Genomic DNA, 24,256 nt, shown 5'->3' with positions numbered 1-24,256 from the left:
CCCCCCCCCCCCCCCCCCCCCCCAACACAGCCATGAAAGGCTTTGAGCTCAGCCTCCAAAACTGCAAAGCACTTGTTTTGTTGTGTGTGGACAATGCTTTAATCTGCCGGGCAAAAGCTGGATGTTGCTCTCTTTTATTCTGGCTGCACACAATTGCAACACTCAAAAAGAAAAGCCCCTCGCCCCCCCGAGACCTGCTGCTCCTCCGAACTGCTGACGCCTGGGTGGGCAGCCCCAAGGCGGGGCCATTGGGATTTATTTAGTTCACTGCTGCAGATGATGCCTTTAGTGCCACAATCCGCCCTGGAGTCAAGTCCTAATCATCTGGGGGGGTGATTATGTTCAGTTCTTCCTCCCCAAACCCCCCAGACATAATTCAGATCCAAACTGGAGAGACAAGCAGGCACACAAGAGGGGAACCCGGCACCGCACAGCCCCCCCGGAGCCATGTACAGGAGCAGCTTCCTCCGCGAGGTGCGCAAGGAGAAGTATGAGCGGTCAGATGCTTACGATGAGCTGCGAGGCTCCCCAGAATTTGACAGTTTGGCCCAAGCCCGGGGCCTGGAGAACCTGCAGGAGCTCAATGAGCGCTTTGCCAGCTACATCAACCGGGCGCGTGTGCTGGAGCAGCGCAACACCATCCTGCGCAAGCAGCTGGAGACCTTCCAGCGCATGGACGAGCTGGTGGGCTTGGACGAAGCCTTCGCCGGGCAGATTGAGTTCAACCGTCAGCGAATGCGGGAGCTGGCATCTGACCGAGCCAAGTTGGAGCGGGAGGAGAAGGATGCTCAGCGCATGCTTGATGAGTACCGCAACAAGTAAGTCTTGCAAACAGAGGGAAGATAGCTGGTACCATTTCTAGAGTTAATCTTTGTAGTAAGGATGGGTTTGGTGTCACCGGCTGCTTTGGTGATACCTCTCTATGGGTATCAGACTTGTATCAGGGATGGCATGTAAGCCCATGGTGAAAAGCAAGGTTCCAGGACCTAGAGAGTTCTAGCTCCATTTCACTGTCTTACTGCTACTAGATGGGCAACTGCCTTCTCCCTTCTGTGGCAGTAGGTCCTCACCATGGTACACGCTGCTTATTAGCTTTAGAAGGATTGTGCTCTGAGCTGCAAAGAGGGATTAACACAATTAAAAACCAAACAGCTTGAAGCAAGTCTCGTGTCTGAGCAGCACAGAGTTACATGACCCCAAACATCTCCTGAAGTGTGTGGGATATCTCTGAGAAACTTATTTACAGGCATTGTGGGGCACCTGGGCCAGTCTGTGCCAACCACTACAGATACCAGATAAAAAGAGTAAATAAATTTTTTCCTGGTATGTGAAATTTGCCTAATTCCCCTCCCCTTCTTCTTTGCATCCCGCTGTTTCCATCTTATGTTACTAAAGCAATAGCTATAAGAACAAGTTTTCCCTAACTGCACCTCTTTAACCTCAATGGTGCCATAAATCAGAGTAGGAGCCTTGGGGGCTGAGGCATACGAATACGAGTGCCTGCAGCCATGTCTAGTCCTTTCCCCTCAGGCACAGGCAGTTTTGGCCCTGTTGGTTAATTAAATACACAATGAGACTTGGTGAGTATTGCTCGTAAAAGGGACTGCTCACAGGAGAGAAGGGTTCTGGCTCCCTGTTACGTATTGGTCAGGTTTTTCCCCCTAAATGCTCACCTGGCTAGTTCACCCAGGAAAATCTGGCAGCAGCATGGAGGCTGAAGAGGAGCTTTTGATCCTCCCCACCAAAGTGTGAAGGATGGACTCGATATAACATGCTTTTAGCTTAGAAAAACTTCTCACTGACAGTGATGGGAAGGAAAAAACTGAAATATTTTCAACAAATGCAGTTTTGGTAGAAGTGTAGCCACTCCCAGGCAACGCTTACCACACTTCATCAGAAACATTTTTGGTAAGGCAGAAAGTGAATCCTCTGGAGCACTGTCTTGTAGCTGCAGAAACATAGGTCCCTCAAGATTTCACCCCTTGTCTCCATAACAGACTTGTCTGACTTGCTCAAACCACAGGATTTTTCAGTCTGATCCTCTACTGGTTTTCCTCTGGACTAGAAAGTGTAAGACTCATAATATTTTCCTTTTCTGTCTCAAATAATTTTTCAACTGGAAAGAGCCAGAAAACAGATGTGAGATAATTGACGTTGAGGCCATCTGTGCCTTTGGGCTGTGGTCTGATGATGTATCGCTATCAGCAGCTGTACAGTCCTAAAGCACCCTCATCCTGCCCTCCCGAGCCCTGCGTGCTGCTCAGCACACACCATCTGACCTGCCATGCTGCCACAGCTACTTCTGTGGCTGCCTTGAGATTTGAATCAAGAAAATCAACCAGCTAAAAAAAAAAAAAACAAACCACAAAACAAAACCCATCTGCAGATCAGTTCAGCGGGCTGCCACACGAACAGCCCATGGAGGCTGTGAGCTACGGCACAGCTGTAGATATGCCAAGCCCTGATCTCTCTTTCTCATCTGATGGCAGAGAATTGCCCATCCCGGGGCACTGAGGCTTAATGCTGGAAATGGTCAGATATCCGTGATGCCCTGGCTCGGTGCCAGTGAGTAATAAGCACTTGATTAGGCAGTTTTGTGTTCCAATATTTATGAGCAGGAAATTCAGCTATGAGCCAATCCTATAATTTAGCTGTTGACTCTGATACTTGTTCAGATGGTTTTATTATGTGGTGTCCATGAGATTTTGACTAAACTCAGTACTTAAAGGTCTAGCTGCATATTAATTAACAGTATGTATAAACTGTATAGAAGCATGTAGTCCTGTGATACAGCTGGACAAAATTGCATACTCTTTGTCTGGGGTATTTCAGGCAGGTGAAGAGTCAGTGCAGTGAAACACACAACTCCCTCTTTGATTTCAAAAACTGGCAAGAAAAACATTAGAAAAACTGGCCAGAAAAAATTACTTTGTCCTGGCTACCTTTCGATGGTTGCCTGCATCCAACTGAGCAGTTTTGTGGATTAACTGCCTGTATAGTTCCCCAGCAGAAGGATTTGTGATCTGCCACGAAGATAATTTACTTTTTATTAGAGTTGCTTTACACAAGCTGTAAATAGCTGGGGAAGCATACAGGGTGTTGAAAATCCTTGGGGGGAAATGCCCAGAGAAGGCGTTGTGCTATTTGAAAGTGAGATTTAGGACCTGTTACAGGGGTAGTTAGTGATGACTTAAGAGAAAATGGATGGTGCCTTGTCATACAGTCCCAGGATGTTCAGTCAGCAATAAACAAAAGTAAAAAGGATACTTTGACTATATCCAAGCCAACACGTTGCCATTTAAAAATGAAACATATGCAGAACCGCTACCACGGAAGGGCTCTGACTGACTTTTAACTGAGTTGCCTTCGGTTTACATAAAGAAGTGAATTTTGGGTATATTTTTTTTTCTCTTGGGAGCTGCTGAATCTGACCTGAAGAAAGACTTGAAAGTCTCTTCAGTGTCTGAAAAAAAATTGGTTGGGTTTTGAGCTGCAGGTGTTAAAACAAGGCCAGTGCTCTGACACCACGTGCTCTGCCTTCTCACCATGTTTCTAGCTTACAGCTAGTTATGATTTCAGCTACCTAAACTTATAAATAAAGCTCTCTAAACAAAGTATGGGAGAAATAATCTTCTGTGTTGAGGTAGGGCCTTGCCACGCTACCAAAACAAGAAGATTCCTGTGCTGAAGACCTGCTTCCCTACCTGGGTTTGCACTCGGTTGGCAGCGGGCAGCATGAGTTTCTGGCTTCCTTTTGAAACATTAAGCATCTACTTTTGGCACACTAGGACTTAAAAACCCTCTTAGAGTGGAGCATCGTGTATCAATTAGTTGACGAATGTCTCTGTCCTTCACTAACGCAAAGAATTTTAGCTCTTACAACCCATTCCTTTATTCACATTAACAATTTGGGAAATATATTTATATATATAAGTAGACCTTTTAAAGCTACATTTAAACACAGTAGGGCCTGGAACTGCTGGGTCTGTACAATTAAATGCGCATGAACCGTTGAAAAGTAGATCTTACATTAAAATTTATTTTTAAACCCTCTGTAGTCACATTCATAGCTTTTCACATTAACATGAATAATTCAAATTCTGTACCAGTGGAGAATTCTTCCTCTTGAAGTTGCAAAAAAAAGCATTGCTAGGGATTGTTTGGATGCATCTCATAAAAAGGCTAATTATGCTAATTTTATTGAGCATCATTATTATAGCAACATTGCATCTGGCTGTGGGAAAGGCTTGTATTTCTCTCTCCATGATATTAGGAAAGATGCTGAAACCCAGATTTTAGTGCCCTTGACTGAACAGGATTAATTAACTTGAGAAATTAAAAGTCTTGCTAATCGATTGTTTCATTTAAAATTAATTCGCTGCTAATCTTGTGGGTTTTGCATGCAATATGATTCCTTGGAAGTCACTAAACATGGAAATTGATGCTGTGTTCTCCAAGCTGTGCCACGTGGTGATGCTCTGACCTTGGAGGCCAGAGCAGAGACCCAACGCCTGTGTGAGAAAACATAAAAACAAGTAGGAAAACACAATAGATGGGGTATGGGGAGCAGTAGGGACTCCACCAGCAAAGTCAGCTTCAAGCCCTGTCTGCAGGGCTTATCTCTGCACTGCTGCCCCTTCTCTGGTGATAGGGAGAGTTTTATCCTGCTGCAGGCAGGGAGGTCCAGCCTGCCCTCCACCCCCTCCTCAGACTGCCAAAATCTTGCCGTGTGGCTGTCAGCCCAGCCTCTTGATAACACAGGTAGCAATCTGTTCATAAAAGAGTGAAGCCCCCCGCGGGGCTCGTCCTACCTTTCAGGGTATAACCCACAAGCATTGTTGCCCTGTTTGTTGTCCTTGCAGGACCAGCATTTTGCAGTTTGTGCTCTCTTTAGCACACAAATTACTGTCATCTATTGGGAAAAGGCTAGTGAAGTGCCTCAGGGAGAGCAAAAAGGAGAAAAGTAGTAGAGAAGTTTAACCTTGGCTAGCAGCAAGGCAAGAGGATTTATATATTGCTGGAAGAGTTCAGTAGGGTTCAACAGAGAGGCAGCATTTCTCATCGTATTAAAGGTGCAGGCTTGACATGAAATTATCTGGTCATTGAGCATCGCTTGGATATATTGTGACTGTTTTCTCTTGGAGCGGAGCTAGCCTTTGCACTGCAGCCGAGGCAGGGTCCAAAAAACAAGGACCTTGCCCTGGCCCCATCTTTTAAGAGTAAGCACAGCCTGTCTGTCAGCTGGGGATGGGAAAAAAGATTTACAGTGGTGCTGGAGCCATGGCTTTCTGGGTGTAGAAACAAGCCTAGCGGTGGGCTTCCCTCCTGTATGCCCGATGCTTTCACTGGGCCAGTGCCCTGAGCTGTAGGGTGGCTCAAGGGGCTTAACAAATACCTGTAAATCTGTTCGTGCCCCCAGAGAGAGCTGCTAGCTTAAGAGAGGTGAGGTGATGGGAACGTTTAAAGCTCTGATTTGCTTTCTCTGAGCCCGGCAGCCCCTGCTGTTCCATTTCTTTTCCCCTATGTGAAAAACAATTAATATCCCTTTTTTTCTAAACAGTCCAAAAACATTTATGGCAACCCTATATCTACTTGACCAGGCGCGGAAGTGTTTTGTTGTTTTATATTTAAAAACCAAGCAAATAAACTTATGGCTCTTAAGGTCCAGGAAAGGCTGACCAGCAACCACCTAAGAAAAGCTTCACTTCTTTTCAACACATCCAGCTAATTACTTGAACAGTGAAATCACTTTTGAAGGATAACAGGGCTGCAATTTGTCTGCCACTGCACTTACATAGATACGTTTCAGCAGGCACAGAAGCATCATGAGGTATCTCAATAATTTCTAAGAGGTCCTTAGCTTTTTTCCACTGAGCTTTCAGAGTAGGTTGAACATCACTTAAAAGCAATGCTCCTTCAAAGGATAATCACATAATACAAATGTTCTCAAGGCTGCCAGGTGGATTTATGGCTGTGTGACACAGCAGGTATTTGGGTCATTTGAGAGTGAAGGAAAATGTAGCTGAATATTTCAGTCATTGAGAGAATTTTTTGAGTGATAACCTAGCAACTAGGCAGATTTGGGCAGTTCTGAATGACATTAGGGCTGAGGTTTAGACCCTGATTATTGAATGTTTGTATATTACTAGGAGTGTAAATCTAGCCTTTTATTGTAGCTGTGTGTTTGATTTTCATAAGCTACCACAGTCTGCTTCGTTCTTGCTCAGTTATCAGAAAGAATCTATATTAACAAAGTGTTTATTGCCAACTGCACACAAAAAGTTTGGAAGATAGAAAACTGATTGAAGGTGAGCTACTTAATGAACAACAGAAACAATGGCAGTCTTGCTTTTGAAGCTGAATGTTCATGGGTGTATCCTTGGAATTGAACCCCATGTTAATACAAATTTACAAAAAGATATGGAATTTTTTTTTTTTTTTTTATAATAGCACTTCAGCTGAAGAGGCCCAGCAGTCTGTAGGAGTGATGATGACATAAAACCTCATCATTTCCAATTGTTTCTTTGCTGTTTGTTGTAAGATTTGAAAACAGACCAGTGACCAACCCTGCTAATATTATGGGATTTCAAAAGAAGGGAAAGTTGGGAAATGAGAGCACCAAGTTGGGTCCATTTCTTTGTTCTGCAAAGTTCTTCCTTTGTGGTCCTGGTCAGTTCATGAGTGACCCCATCCTTTCAGCTTTCCAAGACCTGTTGACAGAGATGAGAATAACATTGGCTGTTTGTCCTTCAGGAGGTAAAAAGAAAGAACTGAGGTTAACATGACCATTATAACTTGATTCTTGATAAGTTTAGTCCAGGAACTGGCAAGTTCCCTGTTAAATGGAGCAAGTCCCTTAGATGCCACCAGCATATCTGGGCTCAGTCGATGATTTGAGAAGACAGGCAAAGGCTTATGTTCTATTCTGAATTTCAGCCAAGGTTCATGCTTCTGTTGATGTCTATTGCTTGTACTGCAAATGAAGGACATTCACCACCGGAATTGACTTGTCATGTGCCATGAGGTTTTCTTGTAAGAAAATGACAGCTTTTTATCCCTCTGTATCTCATTTTAGGGAAAGCAAAGGGATAAACAGGAATTGACTATATTTACGTACTTCTGCACTGGCAGCAGATGGAGTTTGATGAGCTACTTGTTCAGTACTGATGGTGAAGTCTCATTACCTTGTACTATAGGATGCTTCTGGCGGGTGGTTTTTGGTTTTTCTTTTTGATGGGGTCTCATTAAACCATATTTCCCGTTAAACATGTCATAAGTAGTTTATTTAGGGAAAAGCATAAACAACAATATTAAACAATTAGAAAGTTGTATACTCTGCAGTTAAAAGGGTTTTCTAGAAGGCAATTCTATCTAACATACACATACAGAGTCCTAATTCTTGAAGAACATGTGCTGATTCCTGAAATCAAAGATAAATACAATATGTATCCATTGTTCACTCAGTACAGGAACATGCACATTGTGCTTTTGTGGACGTTTTATAAATGCATAAGAATACTTGGCTAAGTGCAGTCCTTTCTGAGATTCACATGTGATTTTGACCAAGCTAAAATATAAATTGCTGTTAACGAGGACACACAGATTGATCCATCAAAGCATCCTAAATATAACATTATTCATATGTAGTCAATATGTGAAATTGCAACCCTTGTGTTTAAGGAGTCTGTCATGAAAATGCTTATTGAACAACGTCAGGTTGAACAGAAAACCAAGTACCATGTAATGAAATGCTAATGTGCTAATGTACCAAATACTCACGTAGCAACCACTGATGCACAGCTGTCACTCTAGTCCAATGCCAATCAAATATCCTATTATTTTAAGTAGTCTGTTCTTGGGCTTTACTGTGAAAAAATGATAGAAAATGTGTGGCATTCCCTTGTCTTCTGCTACGTAAGTTGAAGGCAAGTTATTCAACTCTAGAATTACTCTCAGCATCTGGGACCAAAAAAAAAAATTAATGCTAATGCATAAATAAATCTTTTGGGCCCTTTCAAGATTCATGTTCTGCTTTGGTGTGACGCACATATTGTGCATGATAGTGCAGACAAAAGTGCAGTTTGCAGAAGGACAAACCATTGAACTTCATCTCCTTTGTTCTATTTGCAGGTATAGAAATGAACGTGAATATCAGCAGAAGCTAAAAGAAACCCTTGAACGCCTTAATAAGGTAAGCCTGGAAAAGTGGAAAAGAAAAGGTCTTTATAATTTTTTTCTTTGGGTTTCATTTACTACAGCAAGCTGCTTTGAAGCAGCAGTGGGAAATTAAAATGTCAGAGGAAGACATTTCTTGTCATTATGCACTGATGAAAAGTTCTCCTTCCCCTTCATCCCCCTCCTGAAGCCTGGTGCAAATGGCTGAGCTTCAGCCTGTGTGTATGCACTGTGTAGCGCCCTGCTCTGTACAGTCCTGATTTTGGTCACGTAGCCCACAGCCTCAGCTATGCTCAGGACTTCATGAATTTTTCAGGAAGACCAAGGGCTAGGAGGACCTACTGTGTAACTGTGTAACACTCCTTTTCAAGCATCAGCAAATGCCTCCTGCATTCATTTTGGGATCTGCAATTGACACACATGTTGCTTCTTCCACACCCAATGTGAACTTTGAAAATTCACCCTTGGTGAAGATCTGGCACGCCTTTAGGTGCCTTTAATAACTCTTTTTAACTCTTAACAATTTTTTTTTAAAGTTGAAAGACAATTTCTCTCTGAGCAAATTAGAGTCTACACACAGAGGTAAGAAAAAGCCCATTTATTAGTCAAACCATGCAACCAATTCACATGTCTGAGTCCAAAATTAGACCAGAGAAAAAGTGTTGCTAAATACTTTCTCCGTATAAATTAAAGTATGTTTAGTACTAATGTCATGGCATGAGAAAATGCTGATTGTGTCAAAGTTGTGAAGTCTGGTGTGTCTCAAAGCTCCTCAGTCCCTTGCAGGATGTGGTCATCCCTTACCAGGACAAACCTTCAGCTCGCCATTAGGTTTCCAGATAAAAGAGAAGCTACAAAAAAACCCTGATATATTCCTTACACAGTAAAACACAAGGAAAGTTTATATTGAGCTGTACTTTCCTGAGTTATAATACCATGGGAAGAGAAATAATAACAACAAAAGAAGAAAAGATGAAAGTTTACTAACATATTTAGGAAGTTTCCAAGCCAGGTCTGTAAAACTGAGAAAACCTGATTCATCCTCTCTTGCCTACTAGCTTTTATCTGAGTGAAGAAAGTTGTATTATATCTTTCCTCAGTTCTACTTTTCACAGCTTGTCCTTCATCTTCTGTATTTGGGAACAGTTATGTGTGAATTAAATAGAGATTTTTTTAAAATTACTGTTTCCCTGCTACAAGTGGCAGGAGCTGTTCTGCTTGAGCACTGTCATGTCAATGATAAGGATGTTTTATATAAAAAAATAGTAGTGCATTTTAGCATTTTTGTCTCCAGTGAGCTCTAGATACCCTGCATCAGTGCTATTTTCCAATGCGCTAGTAGGGCTCCTGGGGGCGCTGCAAGCTTTTAAAAAATACCTATGGAGGCAAATATTTTGTGAGGGGTAGCTGGAGCTGGTGGGTCCATCTTCATGGTTCCTCTCAACCAATCTGTAGCTAAAGAAAAGTTAATGGATTTGACAACCCTTGGCACAGCTGATAAGATCTCGAGCTGTGGAGGGAGCTTTTATCCCAGGCTGCCCCTGTTGCAGCAGCTCCTTGCACTGGAGCACCGAATGCTGGAGGGAATGCATCTGATTTTCTGTACGGTGTCCAAGATGTAGCCCAAAACCTGCATGTGCCGATGTAAACCCATGCCTGTTCTGACAGATGGAGAATCAGTTTGGAAAATCAGCAGACACTGGTTCTGGAGAGATCTAAGGGATTTCTCTTCCATGGTAAATGAAAATGCTGCTTCAGCACATGGATCAGTGTTCTGGAATCAGCACCTAAAGCAGAATGGTTTTTCAGAAGTTGAGTGACTAGCAAATACTGCAAAGTTCAGAAGAAAATGCGTTGGGCACTGTGCTGTTCTGATATACACCATCGGTGAAGCTGATCTATCTGAAAGCTTCAGCATAAGGGAATAAAGGGGAAAATATTTTTCCCCTTTGGAGGAACATTTGGAAAACCCAATGCTGCTTTTGCTTATTATATGTAGAAATATTTGCTTATTGCTATTTTCTAGGGGCCTGGGGGCTTTTTCTGGCTCCCTCCCCCAGACCTCCCAACATGGCCATTATCCCACTGATCTTCCTCTCAATAGGAAGGCAGAGGAGTGCGGAAAAGCAGTGGGCATTCCTGATGACTAGCTCCGAATGTGCTGGTCTGGATGTGTCTGAATCAGCCACTGTCTCACAAAGCAGAGAGACTGCTGGAGAGCTCTCTGGCCGGGAGGCTCAGCGGCATAATGAGACAGCTAACATCTACACATTTTTGGAATAGTGCATGCTGTGCACATGCAAAAAAGGAAAATTCCCTTCTACGAGTTATATGCTGCACCCATAGATTTCAGTGGTTTATTTGCAACCTGTGATCCACTCACTGAGACATTTTTACAGCACGTAGGTAATTTTAAAGGGGGACTTTTATATCCTTGTTTTGTTTTTTTTTTTATTTACATTTCGAGTTAAATGCAGAAATCAAGATTTTCTTGAGGAAAATTGCAAACTCGCAGAGGAATGTAGAAATTTTGTAGAGTTGCAAGGAAGATTCAGTTGACTACTTTCTCAAAAGTGGTATTTTACAGTATTAGTTAATGATAAACCTAACCAAGAAGGTGTGTATTAAGTAGAAAAATCAAGCTGTTGCTTTCACCCTTACATATTTCTAAAATATATTGCCAAGTTCCATGGAAATTACTCTGTGTTCAAGGGTTTGTATTGAATAGCATAACGTAGGAAAAAAATCTAAATTACACTTTTGAACAGAAATGGAGATTTCACTGGATTTAAATACCGGTGCCACTCATACCTATGTACTTTGAGATCACGATTGTGAGTCATACACCTTATTCTCTGAATTAATCAGACATTATGAACTTTTGTCCTCACAAATCCCAATGTATTAGAAACTTCTGCAGCAAGGTGATTTTTCCTGGACTTGCTCATCTGTCATTTTGATTTCTAGAAATGGCTCCAAACTGATAAACATCTGTGGTACTTGAGAACATGCCAAAAGGAGTGAAAATACTTTGGACCAGCCTGGATATTTTTTTTTTATTTTTTTTTTTTAAGGGCTTCTTTACTGGGGATATTAAAAAGGCATCTGGATACCTCAGGTCCTGTCATAAACACTAAAGAAATCAATGCTTTAGTCTGTTGATGTTACCTGTTTTAGATGCATGCACTGTTGCAAGCTTTTAGTGTCAAAGACTGGTATTTCATAGCATCTATTACTTGGCTCCCAGCATTCATAAAGCATATGGTAAACAAATTTTGACAGTGCCAGTGCTGAACTGTATCATAAATTACATTTGTGCAGAAGAGAAATGTGTACAGTGGGAGAACATGATGAATAAGGTGCCAGTTTTTTGTTGGTTTCACAATTCTTTTGTTTCTCCCAGTAGGCTTTAATCCTCCACGCAGGCTGCTACGCATGTACAATGACTCGCATTATGGCTAAGTGGCTGCTGTGTTTTTGGCACTCCAGGCATATGTGCTGACTGTGCCACGTGTCTCTGCATTGCAGGAAGCTGATGAAGCACTGCTGTGTAACCTGGAGCTGCAGATTGAGTCCCAGTTCCTGCAGGATGACATTAATGCCACAAAGGACAGATACAAGAAGGTAACTGGCCGAATTTGCCATCTTCTTTAGCTCTTCCTTCTAGAGACACGTGTGAAGCCTTGCCTTTCTCCTTCTCCATGGTCTGTTCGGTGGCAAATTAAAGCAAATCTCGTTTGTGTTTTGGTGGGTAAATATAGTACTATATATTTTCAGTGGGCCCAACAGCTGCAGCTGAGGAGGTCAAGCCCAACAGCTGGATGGCTGCAAGTTTCCAGATTCACTCCTTCAGTGTCCAGTGCCTACAGCTGTAGCAATCTCTTGAATTTGTTGACCTGTTACCATGACTCAACCCAGCATGCTGGTCAAGCTGTCTTGTATTTCATGCTAAGAATCTATTTCTTTCATCAGAAGGGGATACCCAGTTTTCTGGGCCAGAACGTTCCAGTTAATCAGCAGACATAATCCTGTGGCCATATTTTTACACTGCAGCCAAATTTTAACACATGCAGCCCCCTTCTCCTTCCTGGGAGAGATATGATGCTTGGGGTCAGGCCACTGTCCCATCTTTACTGCTTTTGAAAGAAGAGACTTACTTTTTTGGACCACATACAAAGGTATTTGTGGTTCTTATTTTGAAAATCTCGTGTGAAATTTGAAATCAGAGAATCTTTAATTAAGACTATGAACTATATTGTCACTTAGTCAAATGCCTGTAATGCACCCTTAGTATGATGAAACTGTTAGCACACATGCACTCAAAATTAGGTCTAAAACCACACTGCAAAACCAAGTCTGAACATGAACTGGACTTTTATATACTGAGAGAAGTAAATATCTAGGAATAAGCCCCAGAAGTGGAGCACATTAAGGGGAGTACCTTGCTATGGCATTTTCTGATGAAAATGTTTCTTTCTTCACCACAGAATCTTATGGAAATCCAGACCTATGTCAATGTTTTGCAGCAGATCATCCAGACAACACCTCGCGTGTCCCCTATAACCACTGGCATATGTGAGGTAAGTATTGCTGCTGATAAATGCTTCAAGTCAGAGACAATGTTTTCTCCTAAAGCACCCCAAGATCCTCTAACTCCCATTCCAAAGTTACATGAAAACTGCAACAACTATGAGTAAGTACATAGTAAGTATGAGTAAGTACTGAATACTGAATACGGGACAGAAAACTAACTGTAGCTTTGGAAAACTGAATTGATCAGGAGAAGAGAGATAGAGATTACGTTAGTCAGGTGCACCCCAGTGTACGTATTAGCCCCAAAAATGGCTTGTTCAGTTAGTTGAATTAGTTGTGCTGCCTGTCTAAGGAACTGGCAGGGTATCTGAGTATTTACAGAGAACGTAAATCTTGTCCTGAAGGGGCGAGATGTGGTGAAAATTTGTAATCAAATAAATTGCTACAGACAAGATGAAAACTTGGTGATTTCCATCAATATGAGTTGTTATCCAAGAACATTTATTAGTTGGAAGAAGATAGGAACAGCTGTATCTATAGGGTCTAATTTCAACATAAGCTGTACTTCTACAGTCCTGCCATTTGACGTCTTTTATTCTTAAAGCCCTGCCACAGGGGTTTACTTTGAGGTTCAGTATCTAACTTTTTATTTGTCTCTTGTAATTTTCTGTTTGTCTTTACGGTTTATTTCCAGTAGTGGAATTTCTTTTGGCTCTTTTTAAAAGAGTGTAACGTATTTTCCTGTACACATGTTGTTTTCTTCCAACCAGGAAAAACTGATAGCAGAGAGGAGGATCCCTGTTCTGCAGAGCCAGCTGGAGGAATACAAGAGCATCCTCTGCCAGCTACAGGCGCAGAAATACAAACTGCAGACAGAGGTACTGTCATCACTAGCCACAAACACAACCATGATGCTCATGAACTCAGCTCTTTTTATGGTCACATGATAAAACCTGAGTGGCCTTTATCAGGGTCTTGTGAACTCAGTTGACTTGGAGTTGTGTTTTCTTTTTAGTTTTCCATGTTTTTCTTCAGCTGCTTCATTCCCGTTCTCTGAGTGGTCCAAAGGTCCAAATTGTCAGGTTTAGATGTCCAGGGAGGGCTGTAAGTATCATAGCCAAAATGAAGCTGTCTTTACTTATCGGAGTAGCTGGCGGGAGAAGGATTCCACATCGTAGCTGGATTCCTGCAGGACAGACTCAGCAGGTCACGGATGGAAAAGTCACACAGGGCCGGTCTTGCTTGTTTTCTTACTGAGCTCAGGCTGGAAATTGGCTCCACGAAAAATGATGGGGGACCTTCTGGGCTCTTCCCAGTCCTTTCCATCAGTACCACATCCAGCGCTGAGCTTGCTGTGAGAAGGACTGGACAGGCTTAGTAATCAAAACTGAAATAGGTGCCAAGCTACACTGGCGACCTGTGTTCATCCCTGTCACTGCTAAGCACTGAGTCAAGGCCTCTCCTGTGCTTAGACGCTACTCGCACCAAAACCATCTGCTTTTTGCCAGTTCCTGATTTGCAGAAAATGCTGGCCAAGGCTTTGACTCACTGCTCCTGCCCATCTCCCAGCCAAACCTGCTGTAAATCAATCTTCCTTCTCCAGCCAGTGTCTCCAAGTGAGAGTGCAATGCAGGGATGAGAGTGGCAGGAGACGGAGGAGCAACTAAAGTTAGTAGAAACCAGACCTGAATAATTTTCCCATGGCAGGTCTATGTCCACACAGTTGAATGTTTCTTAGCAGATAGGGGTGGAGAATGACCACCTTATGGCCTCCAAATCCAGCTTCCTTTGTGCCTAGAGTTGTCCATCCAGGGTGAGGGGAATGATATGATAGCATAAAACACCTTTTGGTGGGATTTTGGACTCTTCTGGACAGCCATAGCAGCAGCTTTGAACTTTCTGAGCTTAACACCTTTCACTAGGGCACTTGGGGACAGTGCTCCCCCAGGTCTTTTCCTTGGTCTCTTTCTCATGTCTGATGCTCTGGTGGAAAGGACACATGCACGCTGGGAAGGGCAAGAATCAATACAGTGATAAGTGAGATAACGAATCAGTATAGAAAAAAGGGGAGAAAATCAGCCTTCTGCTGGCAGACGGAGAGAGGCGCTCTTTGGGGAATTAATCATACTGCTTCCAAAATCAAATCTTCATGTCCCATTTAGAAAGCGTTAATTAGTTCATTCATTCTCATGCCCTGAGATTAAACGAGTGTAATAACTTTATGAGTGGAGGTTGATGGCACGATTGCTTGTGACAATGAAGGCTGGATCTGATGACTGAGGTGTCCTCGAGCTCTTTTGCTTTCCTGTTTCTGGACCTGATGACTGTGCTGCTGAGATGTTATTGACCCCACCTTGTGAGCACTAAATACTAAAGAGGTCTGTAGAACTTGTTGGTCCACTTGTACAATGCAATGCAGTCAAACTAATGGCAAGGGACTTAGCTCGTAAATTTAGGCTCTGAAAAGGCTTTTGAAAATCTTGCCTGTAACATGTAGAAATAAATCAATTATTAAAGAATCCATTAGTCGGTTATTGCCCTATTAGCTTTTTGTGAGTTCACCTCTTTAAAAGCTGTTTGAAAAGGGGGAAAAAAGCCCCCAGGTGATAAAGGAACTATTATAAAAGGCTGAAAATAGCAGAAGAAAGCAAGAGCAGAATTACACCGTCAAATAACCCACCGGTAACGCCTGCCCCTTGTTTTTGCAAAGCACTTATCGCCACCTCCTGGGTGATGTGCTCTCCCATGGCTGGAGTTGAAGCCTTACTGCACAGCAGTTACTTCTACTGCTGAAGTAAAAAAGCCAAGGAATTGAATTTAAAAAGGAAGCTTTTTATTTTTAAAAAAGACCCTTCCTTAACCTTCAGTGCTTGGTCTCGGACCACAGAGAAGGAAGAACAGGTTTTGCCCAGGTGCATCTTCCTGGTTAAGAACTTTTGCTCTCCTTGTAAGACACTGCTGGCTCTGCCAAGGCCATCTCTGCTGAGCTGCGAGTCATGCGGCGAGACATCAGCCAGGCTCCTGTGTGTGGGGCAGGAGACATCACACAGCTGTTCCCTTGGTTCATGCTGATCCCATCACGCTTATTGTAGAAGAGAAGCCGTGGGATAGATAAGGGAGCAGGGGGACTTACTGATTTTGAATACCCAAACAAATGCAGTGAAACGGCTGCTGTTTCAGCAGTGCGGCCTCACACAGGGTAATTAAAGGCAAGACATGTTTTATTACACTTGAAATATGGGGATGCTGAATGCTTCAGAGCTGCTTCTTTTACGCACCAATTTTGTTTACCAGACAACCATGCTGGAGCAAGCGATTAAAAACACCCAGGAGAGTTATGACGATGAAATTCAGCTTTACAATGAGCAGATTGAAAACCTTAGGAAGGGGATAGAGGAGGCCGAGAGAACCTTGGAGAAGTACACGACCGACTGCCGCCAGCTGGTGATCTACCAGCAGTCCCTGGAGAACGAGCTGGAACGGTACAAACGTATCATCGAGAACGAGGACAGCCGGTAAGGCTGGATTTCTGGACTCCTCCAAAGGGGCCAGTGATCTCTTTTATCTCCTTTGAAAAATGTATTTTTAAGGGCATTTGATCCACCCAAAGCTATGGCCATTTCATACCTCTCACTGGTAGCTATCCAGGGACAGGAATCTAAATAGAAGCCTAATCTGGTCAAGCCTCTGCCGAGGAAAAGGTCAGAGCCATTTTGAACTTCTCTCTTCCATACGGTCCCCTTTTCAGATACTGTCCTGGCATCAGTACGCAGAAGTCAGGAGCACATATATGAAAGCAATTTGAACGCCCTCTCCACTGCCCGGGCGTTTGTGAAGCTGCTGCTGTACAGGCAGGTTGGTTTTGCAGGGCTCAGGCAGGGCAAATGTCCTGTAAAGCAAAACGCTCTTCACAGCAAACCCATTCTTCAGGCAAGGTGGGAGGAAAAAAAGTAGAATATAAGAAATTTGCAGGGATTTGGGTTGTGCTTAAACCTACGGAGGAGCGCTGGCTCCCTCTAATGCCAACCATCAGCCTCACATGAGAAAAGGAGCTGGGCTTTCACAGCAGGGCCTGCAGAGGCAGATGCAGCAGGGCCAGACCCCTGAGCGCCCAAACCGCTGCTCTGGCTTGTCCAGAAGATGCAGGGGGAGGACACTCACTAAGAGTCAATCATCTCACGCAGGGAACAGATATTTTATCAATTTTCAGTATTTCATTTTGGACACCAAGTTCTAGTTAGGAGTATTTGATCAGTATTTGATATTCTCAGTGCCAAAAATCAAAACGTGCATCTCTTGCGTATCTACACAGGGTATATATCTTCCCTAAAGGCCAAAATATTCTCTCAAATTCGGGCAGAGCAGAATAGAAGGGCCACAGATACAGTAACTGGTTTGCATATGAGCCAGCCTCTCAGTTTTAATTTTTAGTCCTTAATACCACTGACTCCTCAAATACTTTCAAAGGAAGACCGCTCAGTTTTCTTCTTGCCATTCTGAAAACAAGAATACGCAGGTAACTTTGTAACGGCTACCAAAAGGCCAGCATGTACAGCGCTTGCTGACCTCTGATAGGCATGGATGGACCGTTTGCCCATCCAAAATCTTCCCATCCTTTCAAAGTGCTGTGCTAAATTACAAACCTGGTGCTATGGGTTTTAATCACTGGCGTACCTCATACTTAATGGAGCATCTCACGTCTCCTGCTGGTGGAAACCAGCCTAAGTCCTGTGAAGGTGCTGGGGCTTTGTCGATTCTCCCCAGATAAGAAACAGGCTGCCATCATTCTCTTTGAATCCACACCACAGAGAAATACATTCCTTTAGCCTCCATGGTTCATTTTGCACAATTTCACTTGCTCTTGATGGAAATAAGGGGGAGAGATCTGACTGATGTGTGTCTTCTCTGCCAGGTTAAACTCCGCTATAGCAGGAACGCCAGTCACACTCTTCACGCAGATCTATAGACCTGTCCAGCCTCCAGCTTCGAGGGGAAGAGGTAAAACTGTGACATGTCTTCCTGTCTGTCCAGAGCAGCAGCACTGTATTTTAAGATGTTTTTCCATTTGTCTTCCATATGAACACCAGCCGTGACAGCCTGACTCCAGGCTTGCTAAGTAAATATGACAATTTCAGCTTACCTCAGCTGGCTTTGGGACAAGCTGTCAAAGGCCAAAACCACAAGCAAAAGAGCTTCTTTGCTAATTTCTGCAATTTACTACCTAGGCCAATCGATAGAGCAAAGTCAAAAGGCACCTGAAACTGTGGAAGGAGCCAGGGGTTTTGTGCTGAGTTGTTGAGAGTTGTTGGCTCACACCGCAGTCTCATGCGAAGAGCAGTCAAGGCATGCTGAGCGCCGCAGGCAGGCGGAGGGTGCTTTTTTGGGCCTGTTTACATCCCGTGGCCTGGATTCCTTTGAATGGTGGTACCTCCGTGTTGTATGATTGCTAGTTAGGATTAGAATGCTTGTAAACCTGGTGACAAAGAAATGGCCAGGACTGAAGTAGCATGGCTGCTTTTAACAGAGGGGAGTTGGTTTATAGAAAGGTGCTGTAGGTGCTAACATATGGGATGACCTTAGCGTAGCTTAAACCCAAGGCTAGCTGTGCTTTTACTAATAACTGCCCTGAGAATGGAGACAAACTGTCAAATTGAGGGGGTTTTAGAGTGCAGCTGTAATTTTTCTAACAACTGCTCTGTGTACCCTGGCAGAAATGGGTCCATAATGCCTGAGACCAAATCCTCAGCAGCTGTAAATAACTACTTTGTTGCAAAGTGTTGTTTTATACCTGCTGAAGATTCGGCCTGTCTCCAGCCTCACCTCTGCTTCCTACCTGTAAGGCAAACAGGGCATTTCATGTATATTGCGATACCTGTGACTTGGGACAAAACAGCTTCCTTGGGGAAAGCATATTAATATCTGTCTGTCCATGTGTTTCCATAATTCCCAGTACCAGCCTCTGTGTCTCTGCTCTAGCTGTTTGTGCCAGGGAAGCCAGCAGCCTGCCTGTGCTCCTGTGGCTGCTGCTGCTGCTCAGCTGCCGTGGGGTTTGGGACTACTGACAACCCAGGGGATCAGAAATAGCCTGCGGGCAGGACTGCCCTCTCTGGGGTCTAGAGCTCAACATTGGTGTTCCAGTGATGCGGGATGCTGCTCCTCGGCACCGTGCTGCTGGCCGGGCGGCTGCTTAGCTCTGTGGCCACTTGCCGCACCTCCTGCGTCTGCCATACCCCACGCATCACATACACCCAAGTGAGTGGGGGTGCCTGGCTTGCCCTTAGCCCCACGGCGGGGCGTCCCCCTGCTGAGCCCATCTTCAGGAGCACTGGAGGAGCTGGTGGTGACACGCACCTGGCCCGCTCGCCCAGCAACCCTGCGTTCAGCCAGGAAGTTTTTAAATAGGGCTTTTGGGTTTTGTTCCCCCCCTAAACCCTAGCAGGAGTTGTAAAAGTCAGACAAGCCATTTGCACTTAGTCCTTCTGCAAGGCCGTGCCTCTAACTTGGGGCACCTGGCTTCAACCTCTGCTGTAGGAGATGATGCTTCTTGTCTAGTTAGCAGGGCTGAACCCTGCCACGGTGCCTGGGAGGAAGGTGCTGAGCCTGGCAGCAGCAGCCGGTGCCCAACGCTTCTGCTGAGTATTAGCATGGGCCTGATAGGTCTGCCTCTCCCATGCATGGTTGTCCTGTCCTCACGCTGCGCATGACAGTGGTGACCTCAGACACCAAGCAGCCGCTTGGCCGAGGAGAGGCTGGTTAAGGTTAAGAGGAGAGGCTGATTAAGGTGCTGACTGAAGCCATGCTCACTGCTGCGGTGTTCAGCTCTCCGCCTGCAGCAGTGAGGGTGAGAGGCGGCTCTAGCGTTTGCAGCAACTGTGTTCAGCACTGTTTGTTGTTTGCTTTGTTCTAATTTTTCCCTAGATATCACCCAGGCCGTGCAAGACATTGCCAGTGTAAAGCCCAGACAAAAAGCTCTGACAAAGAAAATTGCCAGGAAAAAGGAGCTGATGTCTAAAGACATAACTGACGGTCTCTCGCCTGAAAGAATGTATGAAAGAACTCTGGAAGGTTTTGACCAAGATCCGCTGGAGTTTAGGCATGAAGGCTCAGTCACATGTGAATCCAGGCAGGAAGGATTAGAACTCGAAAAAGAAGCAGGCCCAGAGGACGTACCTGATGGAGCCCGCATAAGTAAAGCCTTCGATAAATTGTGTAACATTGTGAGGGAGAAAATAAGAGTCTGCAAGAGACCAGAGCCTAAACCTGATACCCATCCTAAGGGGCGTTACGTGCTGGTGACAGGGGAGGAAGGCTATGAAGAACCTTGCATCCTGGCCCCTTCCATCCCAGCTGGGGGAGGCATCACAGTTTCCACCGGCAACGGGAAGGTGATGAACGGTGGTGATGTGGAACCCATACCAGAGCTGCCAGAACCTGCTGAACCATCAGAAAAAGAGAAAGGGGCTATCTATGAAAGGAGAGAAGAGTTTGAACTCCAAGAGGAAGAGAAAGAAGATGTGCTTGAATGGGGCAAAAAAGCAAGAGGAAAAATTGAGCAAATCACAATGTATCCAGACATCTCTGAGCCTGAGACAGTTCCTTCCCCTGGTTTGGTAAGCCCAACTGAGCCAGGTGTCCTTCGAGAGGCAGAATATGACCGAGAAGATAAGCAGGGCCTTTTGTTCAGGGAAGCAGGCTTGCCTGGCTCAATGAGCTATGAGAAGGTGGAGGTGGTAGAGTCCATTGAGAAGTTTTCAGATGACAGGATTCAGACATACGAAGAGACAGCGATGATTGTGGAGACAATGATAGAGAAGACAAGCAAGAAGAAAACAGGTGACAAAGGCTCTTAAGTGACACCCCCCCACCCCCCCCCCACCCTCGATAGTCAACTTGTCTGGCATAGTTATTAAATGACTGTGGTTGTTTGTGTTGTTCTTTTTTTTTTTTTTTTTTCCTCCTGACCGAATGATACAGTAGTGAGGTTTTTGCTGTTTGGTATGGAACAGATTGATACCGTGATGGTAATTCTGTCTGATGTAGGCTCACCTTTGGTGCAACGACCGCTAAAGTGCTCCAGGGCAACAAGTAATAGGCACATCCTATGCAACTGATTTTCATGATTAGGACAAGTTGAAAGTAATTATTATTAATTACAGAGCTACCTGGCTTTCCACAGTATCTGGAACAAATCTGCGTATTCCTCTACTGCTCCTATAGCTGCCGTACGATTCCCCATCTCTCAGACAGCTGCAAATGTTAACTTGTGACATCTGGTTCATTTAATAAAAGTTTTGCCTTCTAATGAAGATACCCACTGTGGGTTTGTGTTGCCTTTACCGTTGACTAGAAGTCTCTACTAGTAAACGTCAGCTGACTGGGTGTGCAGCGTTTTTTCCAGGGAAAGGGCTGGATGCCTGTCAACCTAGATCTCTCTCAGTTTACAGTCTTTAGAGATGAGCTTGGCAGACCTTTCTTTTTGGATCAAAAGACAAACTCTATCTGAAATAAGCTCTTACTTCGTATCTTCTCAGAATAAAACTAGAAATTCCACCAAAGTGGGGAATAATTCTTATAAAAGATACTAAAGGCAATATTTGTCCTTTTCCCAACACAATTGAGGTATTTATGGATGCCAAGAAGCTTTTGAGCAGACTGCAGCCAACTCAAAAGACTGTGTGTTTTGGTATTTTCTTGTTAAGTACTTCCTCAGACCGTAGCGTTTTACAGAGCGTAATACTGCCAAGGGGCCCTGTCACAGGCCCGTCACCGGCGGTGCCACAGAGCTCCATGGGGTTGCTGGAACAAGCACCCTGGGGACGCAAAAAGCAACACTTCTGCAACCGTCTCATGCAGTTTCCAGAACCTTTTGCCTCTGGGGGGGGAGGAATAAAAAAAAAAAACCAACAAACAAACTGCTAACTGTGTATGTGCAAACACTGCTGCTGCATCATTTAGCCCTCGGCTTGACTTCAGGCATACAGATAATCCCATTAAAGCGAGGCACATACTGGAGTGCATCACTGGTTTGGGCTCTACATGTTCGTTCTCCCATCCCATCCCAGTTCTCAGTTTTTGTTTCAGCTGCTGGCATTGTTGTGCCTTTTCCTTCTGGGTGATTGCTCCCATCAGCTGTGCAGGAGGGGGCTGGGCACCACTTGCGCTTCAGGACTGCCTTCTCACATCACCTAAGACTTTCCTCTGTATCGTGTTGGGTTTTTTCATTTGGGTTGGGTTCCACCACTCTTCGCTGCTGACACTGAAATTTTTTTCTGGTGCTCGTCAACCTTGTTCAGCAGCTGTGCAGTATAAATACCACTCCTAAAGTGGATTTGGTGGCACGTGTTACTGAAGAAGTGATGTACTGCTTTGCACAGGCAGCAACCCGAGGTTCAAGACTTGAACCAAGCTGGTGGTGAGTTGCACCACGGACAGTGGCAGAAGTCAAGGGCCATGAAGAACTAAGGCCTAAACTCTGCTATGATCTCTGACCTGCTTTCCATGGGGCAGTTGCCCAGTAAAGCTGCAGACGACAGGCATCCTTCTGTGAATTTGTATGAAAATTATAGAGAAAAAACACTAGTATTCTGTGTTGAAAGGTACAGTAAAACCTGACCGCTGAAAGGTACAGTAAATTTCATGATTTATGGGGTATCTGCTGCTTGAAATGCAGATTCTCAACAAAGTGTCCAAATGCTAACGCTGCAGTGTAACAGTGAAATACTTGCGAGCAGCTACTCAGCAGAGCCAGTCAGAACTGTGCCGGGAGGTTCCCTGCCAGCTTTTACCGCTGCAGACATGGTAAGAAATGTGCCCTGTGCTAGGGGAACGTCAGCTAAAAAGTACCCAAAGGTGTGGGTGGGAAGTAGGGAGGAAGAGGGCAGTGTTTCTGCTTTTGTTCTGTTTTGTTTGCTTGCTTGCTTGCTTGCTTGTTTGTTTTTTGTGAAGTGCTCCAAACAGCAGAGAAATAAAATCTGCCGCAGCATTTCCTTGGGGCCAGAACTGCTTATGAAGTGGAGTGCAAAAATGTCACTGTCTGTCCGCCTGAGCATCCCCTTTCCCACTGAGGGCAGCAGCTCGGCACCCGCATCACTGCATGCCTCTGCCCTTGGAGCCAGCAGGTTTGAACCATGTAAGTAATGCCCACGGCTCTTCCTAGCCTGCGGCCTTCATCTTCGGTGTCCCACTGTATCGGAGTTAACACAAAGCCTGTTACTCTCCATCTGTTGCTGTCAACTCTTTTGGAGGACTCTGCTTATTTTCTCAATATCCCACATACAAAGGATACAAATTTCTTTGTCAGTGCAAAGAGCAGAGGAGTAGGAAGTCATCCCACTTAGAGCAGCGTATTATCTCCGTGTACCTTTGGATAGGCAATGATGATAGGACCTGCCAGTTTACAACAGCTCTTTATTTTACTCATATTATAAAACATCATCACAGGGCTTTAGTTAAACAGTGCTCACCTATTTCAAATCATGAGCTTCATTTCCCCCTTTATTAGAAATACTAACAAATTAACTTTATTTTCCATCAGCAATACCATAAAAACTTAGTCTAACTGGACATATTTTTCAGCGATCCCCTGATGCAAAAATCCTGATGAATTTGAAGATCTCTATATTGTATATACACTTAGTTTTATATATACTTATATCAAAACTCACCGTTTCTGTATATCACTCATTATCGTGATCCTTCACTTAATAAATTATGTCAGCGTTATGAAAATATGAACAGCCATCTAGTTATTTTGCTGCTTAATAAGATATTTAATGATTGAACAAAGAACTGTAAAATTACATGAATGCAATGGAAAGTCATGTACATGTTCATCTAAGATTTCCACATGGACTTTGCTTATTCCAAAACTTCTCCCACCTTTTACAAGTCCTTCAAAAGCTTCCAGTTACCTCTTTCTTTGAACACATACACACCAAAAGTTACGATGTGTGTACGTGTATTGTACATTACATACCATATGTAATTCTACATATATTTATAAGCAAATATATGTAACAGACTCTGAATACACATATTGTATGTAATAGAGATACAGATGTGTTGTATGCATTTAGACATACAGGTGTATGCATAAAAATAGAGAGATATATATGGTAAATTCTTCCCTCTGATATGCATATGTTGCTCTTTCTGAAACTGGGTGCTTTTCACGGAAACCTACTGCCATCAGTGTGATCCGTTCACTTCCAAAGACAGCAGCAAACCCGTCCCCAACCCGATCGACTTCAGGGAGCTCACGCCTCCTGAGCTCCAGTTCATGCTTTGAAATGGACCCATCTTGTCCTTGGGTTAAGTTTTAAATCACTAAATTAAACACAGTTGGCACTATAATGTATTTGAACAAATAACCAAGAGCACTTCAAAAATAAAAATCACACAGGGCCTGATTCTTCTCCTGCCGATGCCTGTTTTACTCCAGTGTGACCTGATTGTCTGAAGGGACTGCTGCACGCAATGAGGAACCTGTGAGTAGCGTGAGGCTGCTTGTCTTGCCTTTAGAGTGTAATTCACATAGACTTTGAGCAGG

The 24,256-nt window shown here is 44.0% G+C and overlaps 1 protein-coding gene across 1 annotated transcript; it reads left to right on the top strand.

Moving 5' to 3' along the window:
* The first annotated feature begins 2 nt into the window (after window positions 1-2).
* BFSP1 (beaded filament structural protein 1) lies at window positions 3-22,996 on the top strand. The gene is made up of 8 exons (XM_080407836.1): window positions 3-818; window positions 8,131-8,191; window positions 11,704-11,799; window positions 12,663-12,755; window positions 13,479-13,586; window positions 16,003-16,223; window positions 17,621-17,706; window positions 19,627-22,996. Exons 1-8 carry the CDS (start codon window positions 448-450, stop codon window positions 20,556-20,558), a joined length of 1,968 nt encoding a protein of 655 aa, XP_080263962.1. The 5' UTR covers window positions 3-447; the 3' UTR covers window positions 20,559-22,996.
* Window positions 22,997-24,256: the final 1,260 nt, after the last annotated feature.

The sequence above is a fragment of the Falco punctatus genome, assembly GCF_963210335.1.
Source record: "Falco punctatus genome assembly, chromosome: 12".
NCBI lineage: Eukaryota > Metazoa > Chordata > Aves > Falconiformes > Falconidae > Falco > Falco punctatus.
The sequence above is the reverse complement of the archived record's forward strand: the minus strand, read 5'-3'. Positions and strand labels throughout refer to the sequence as shown.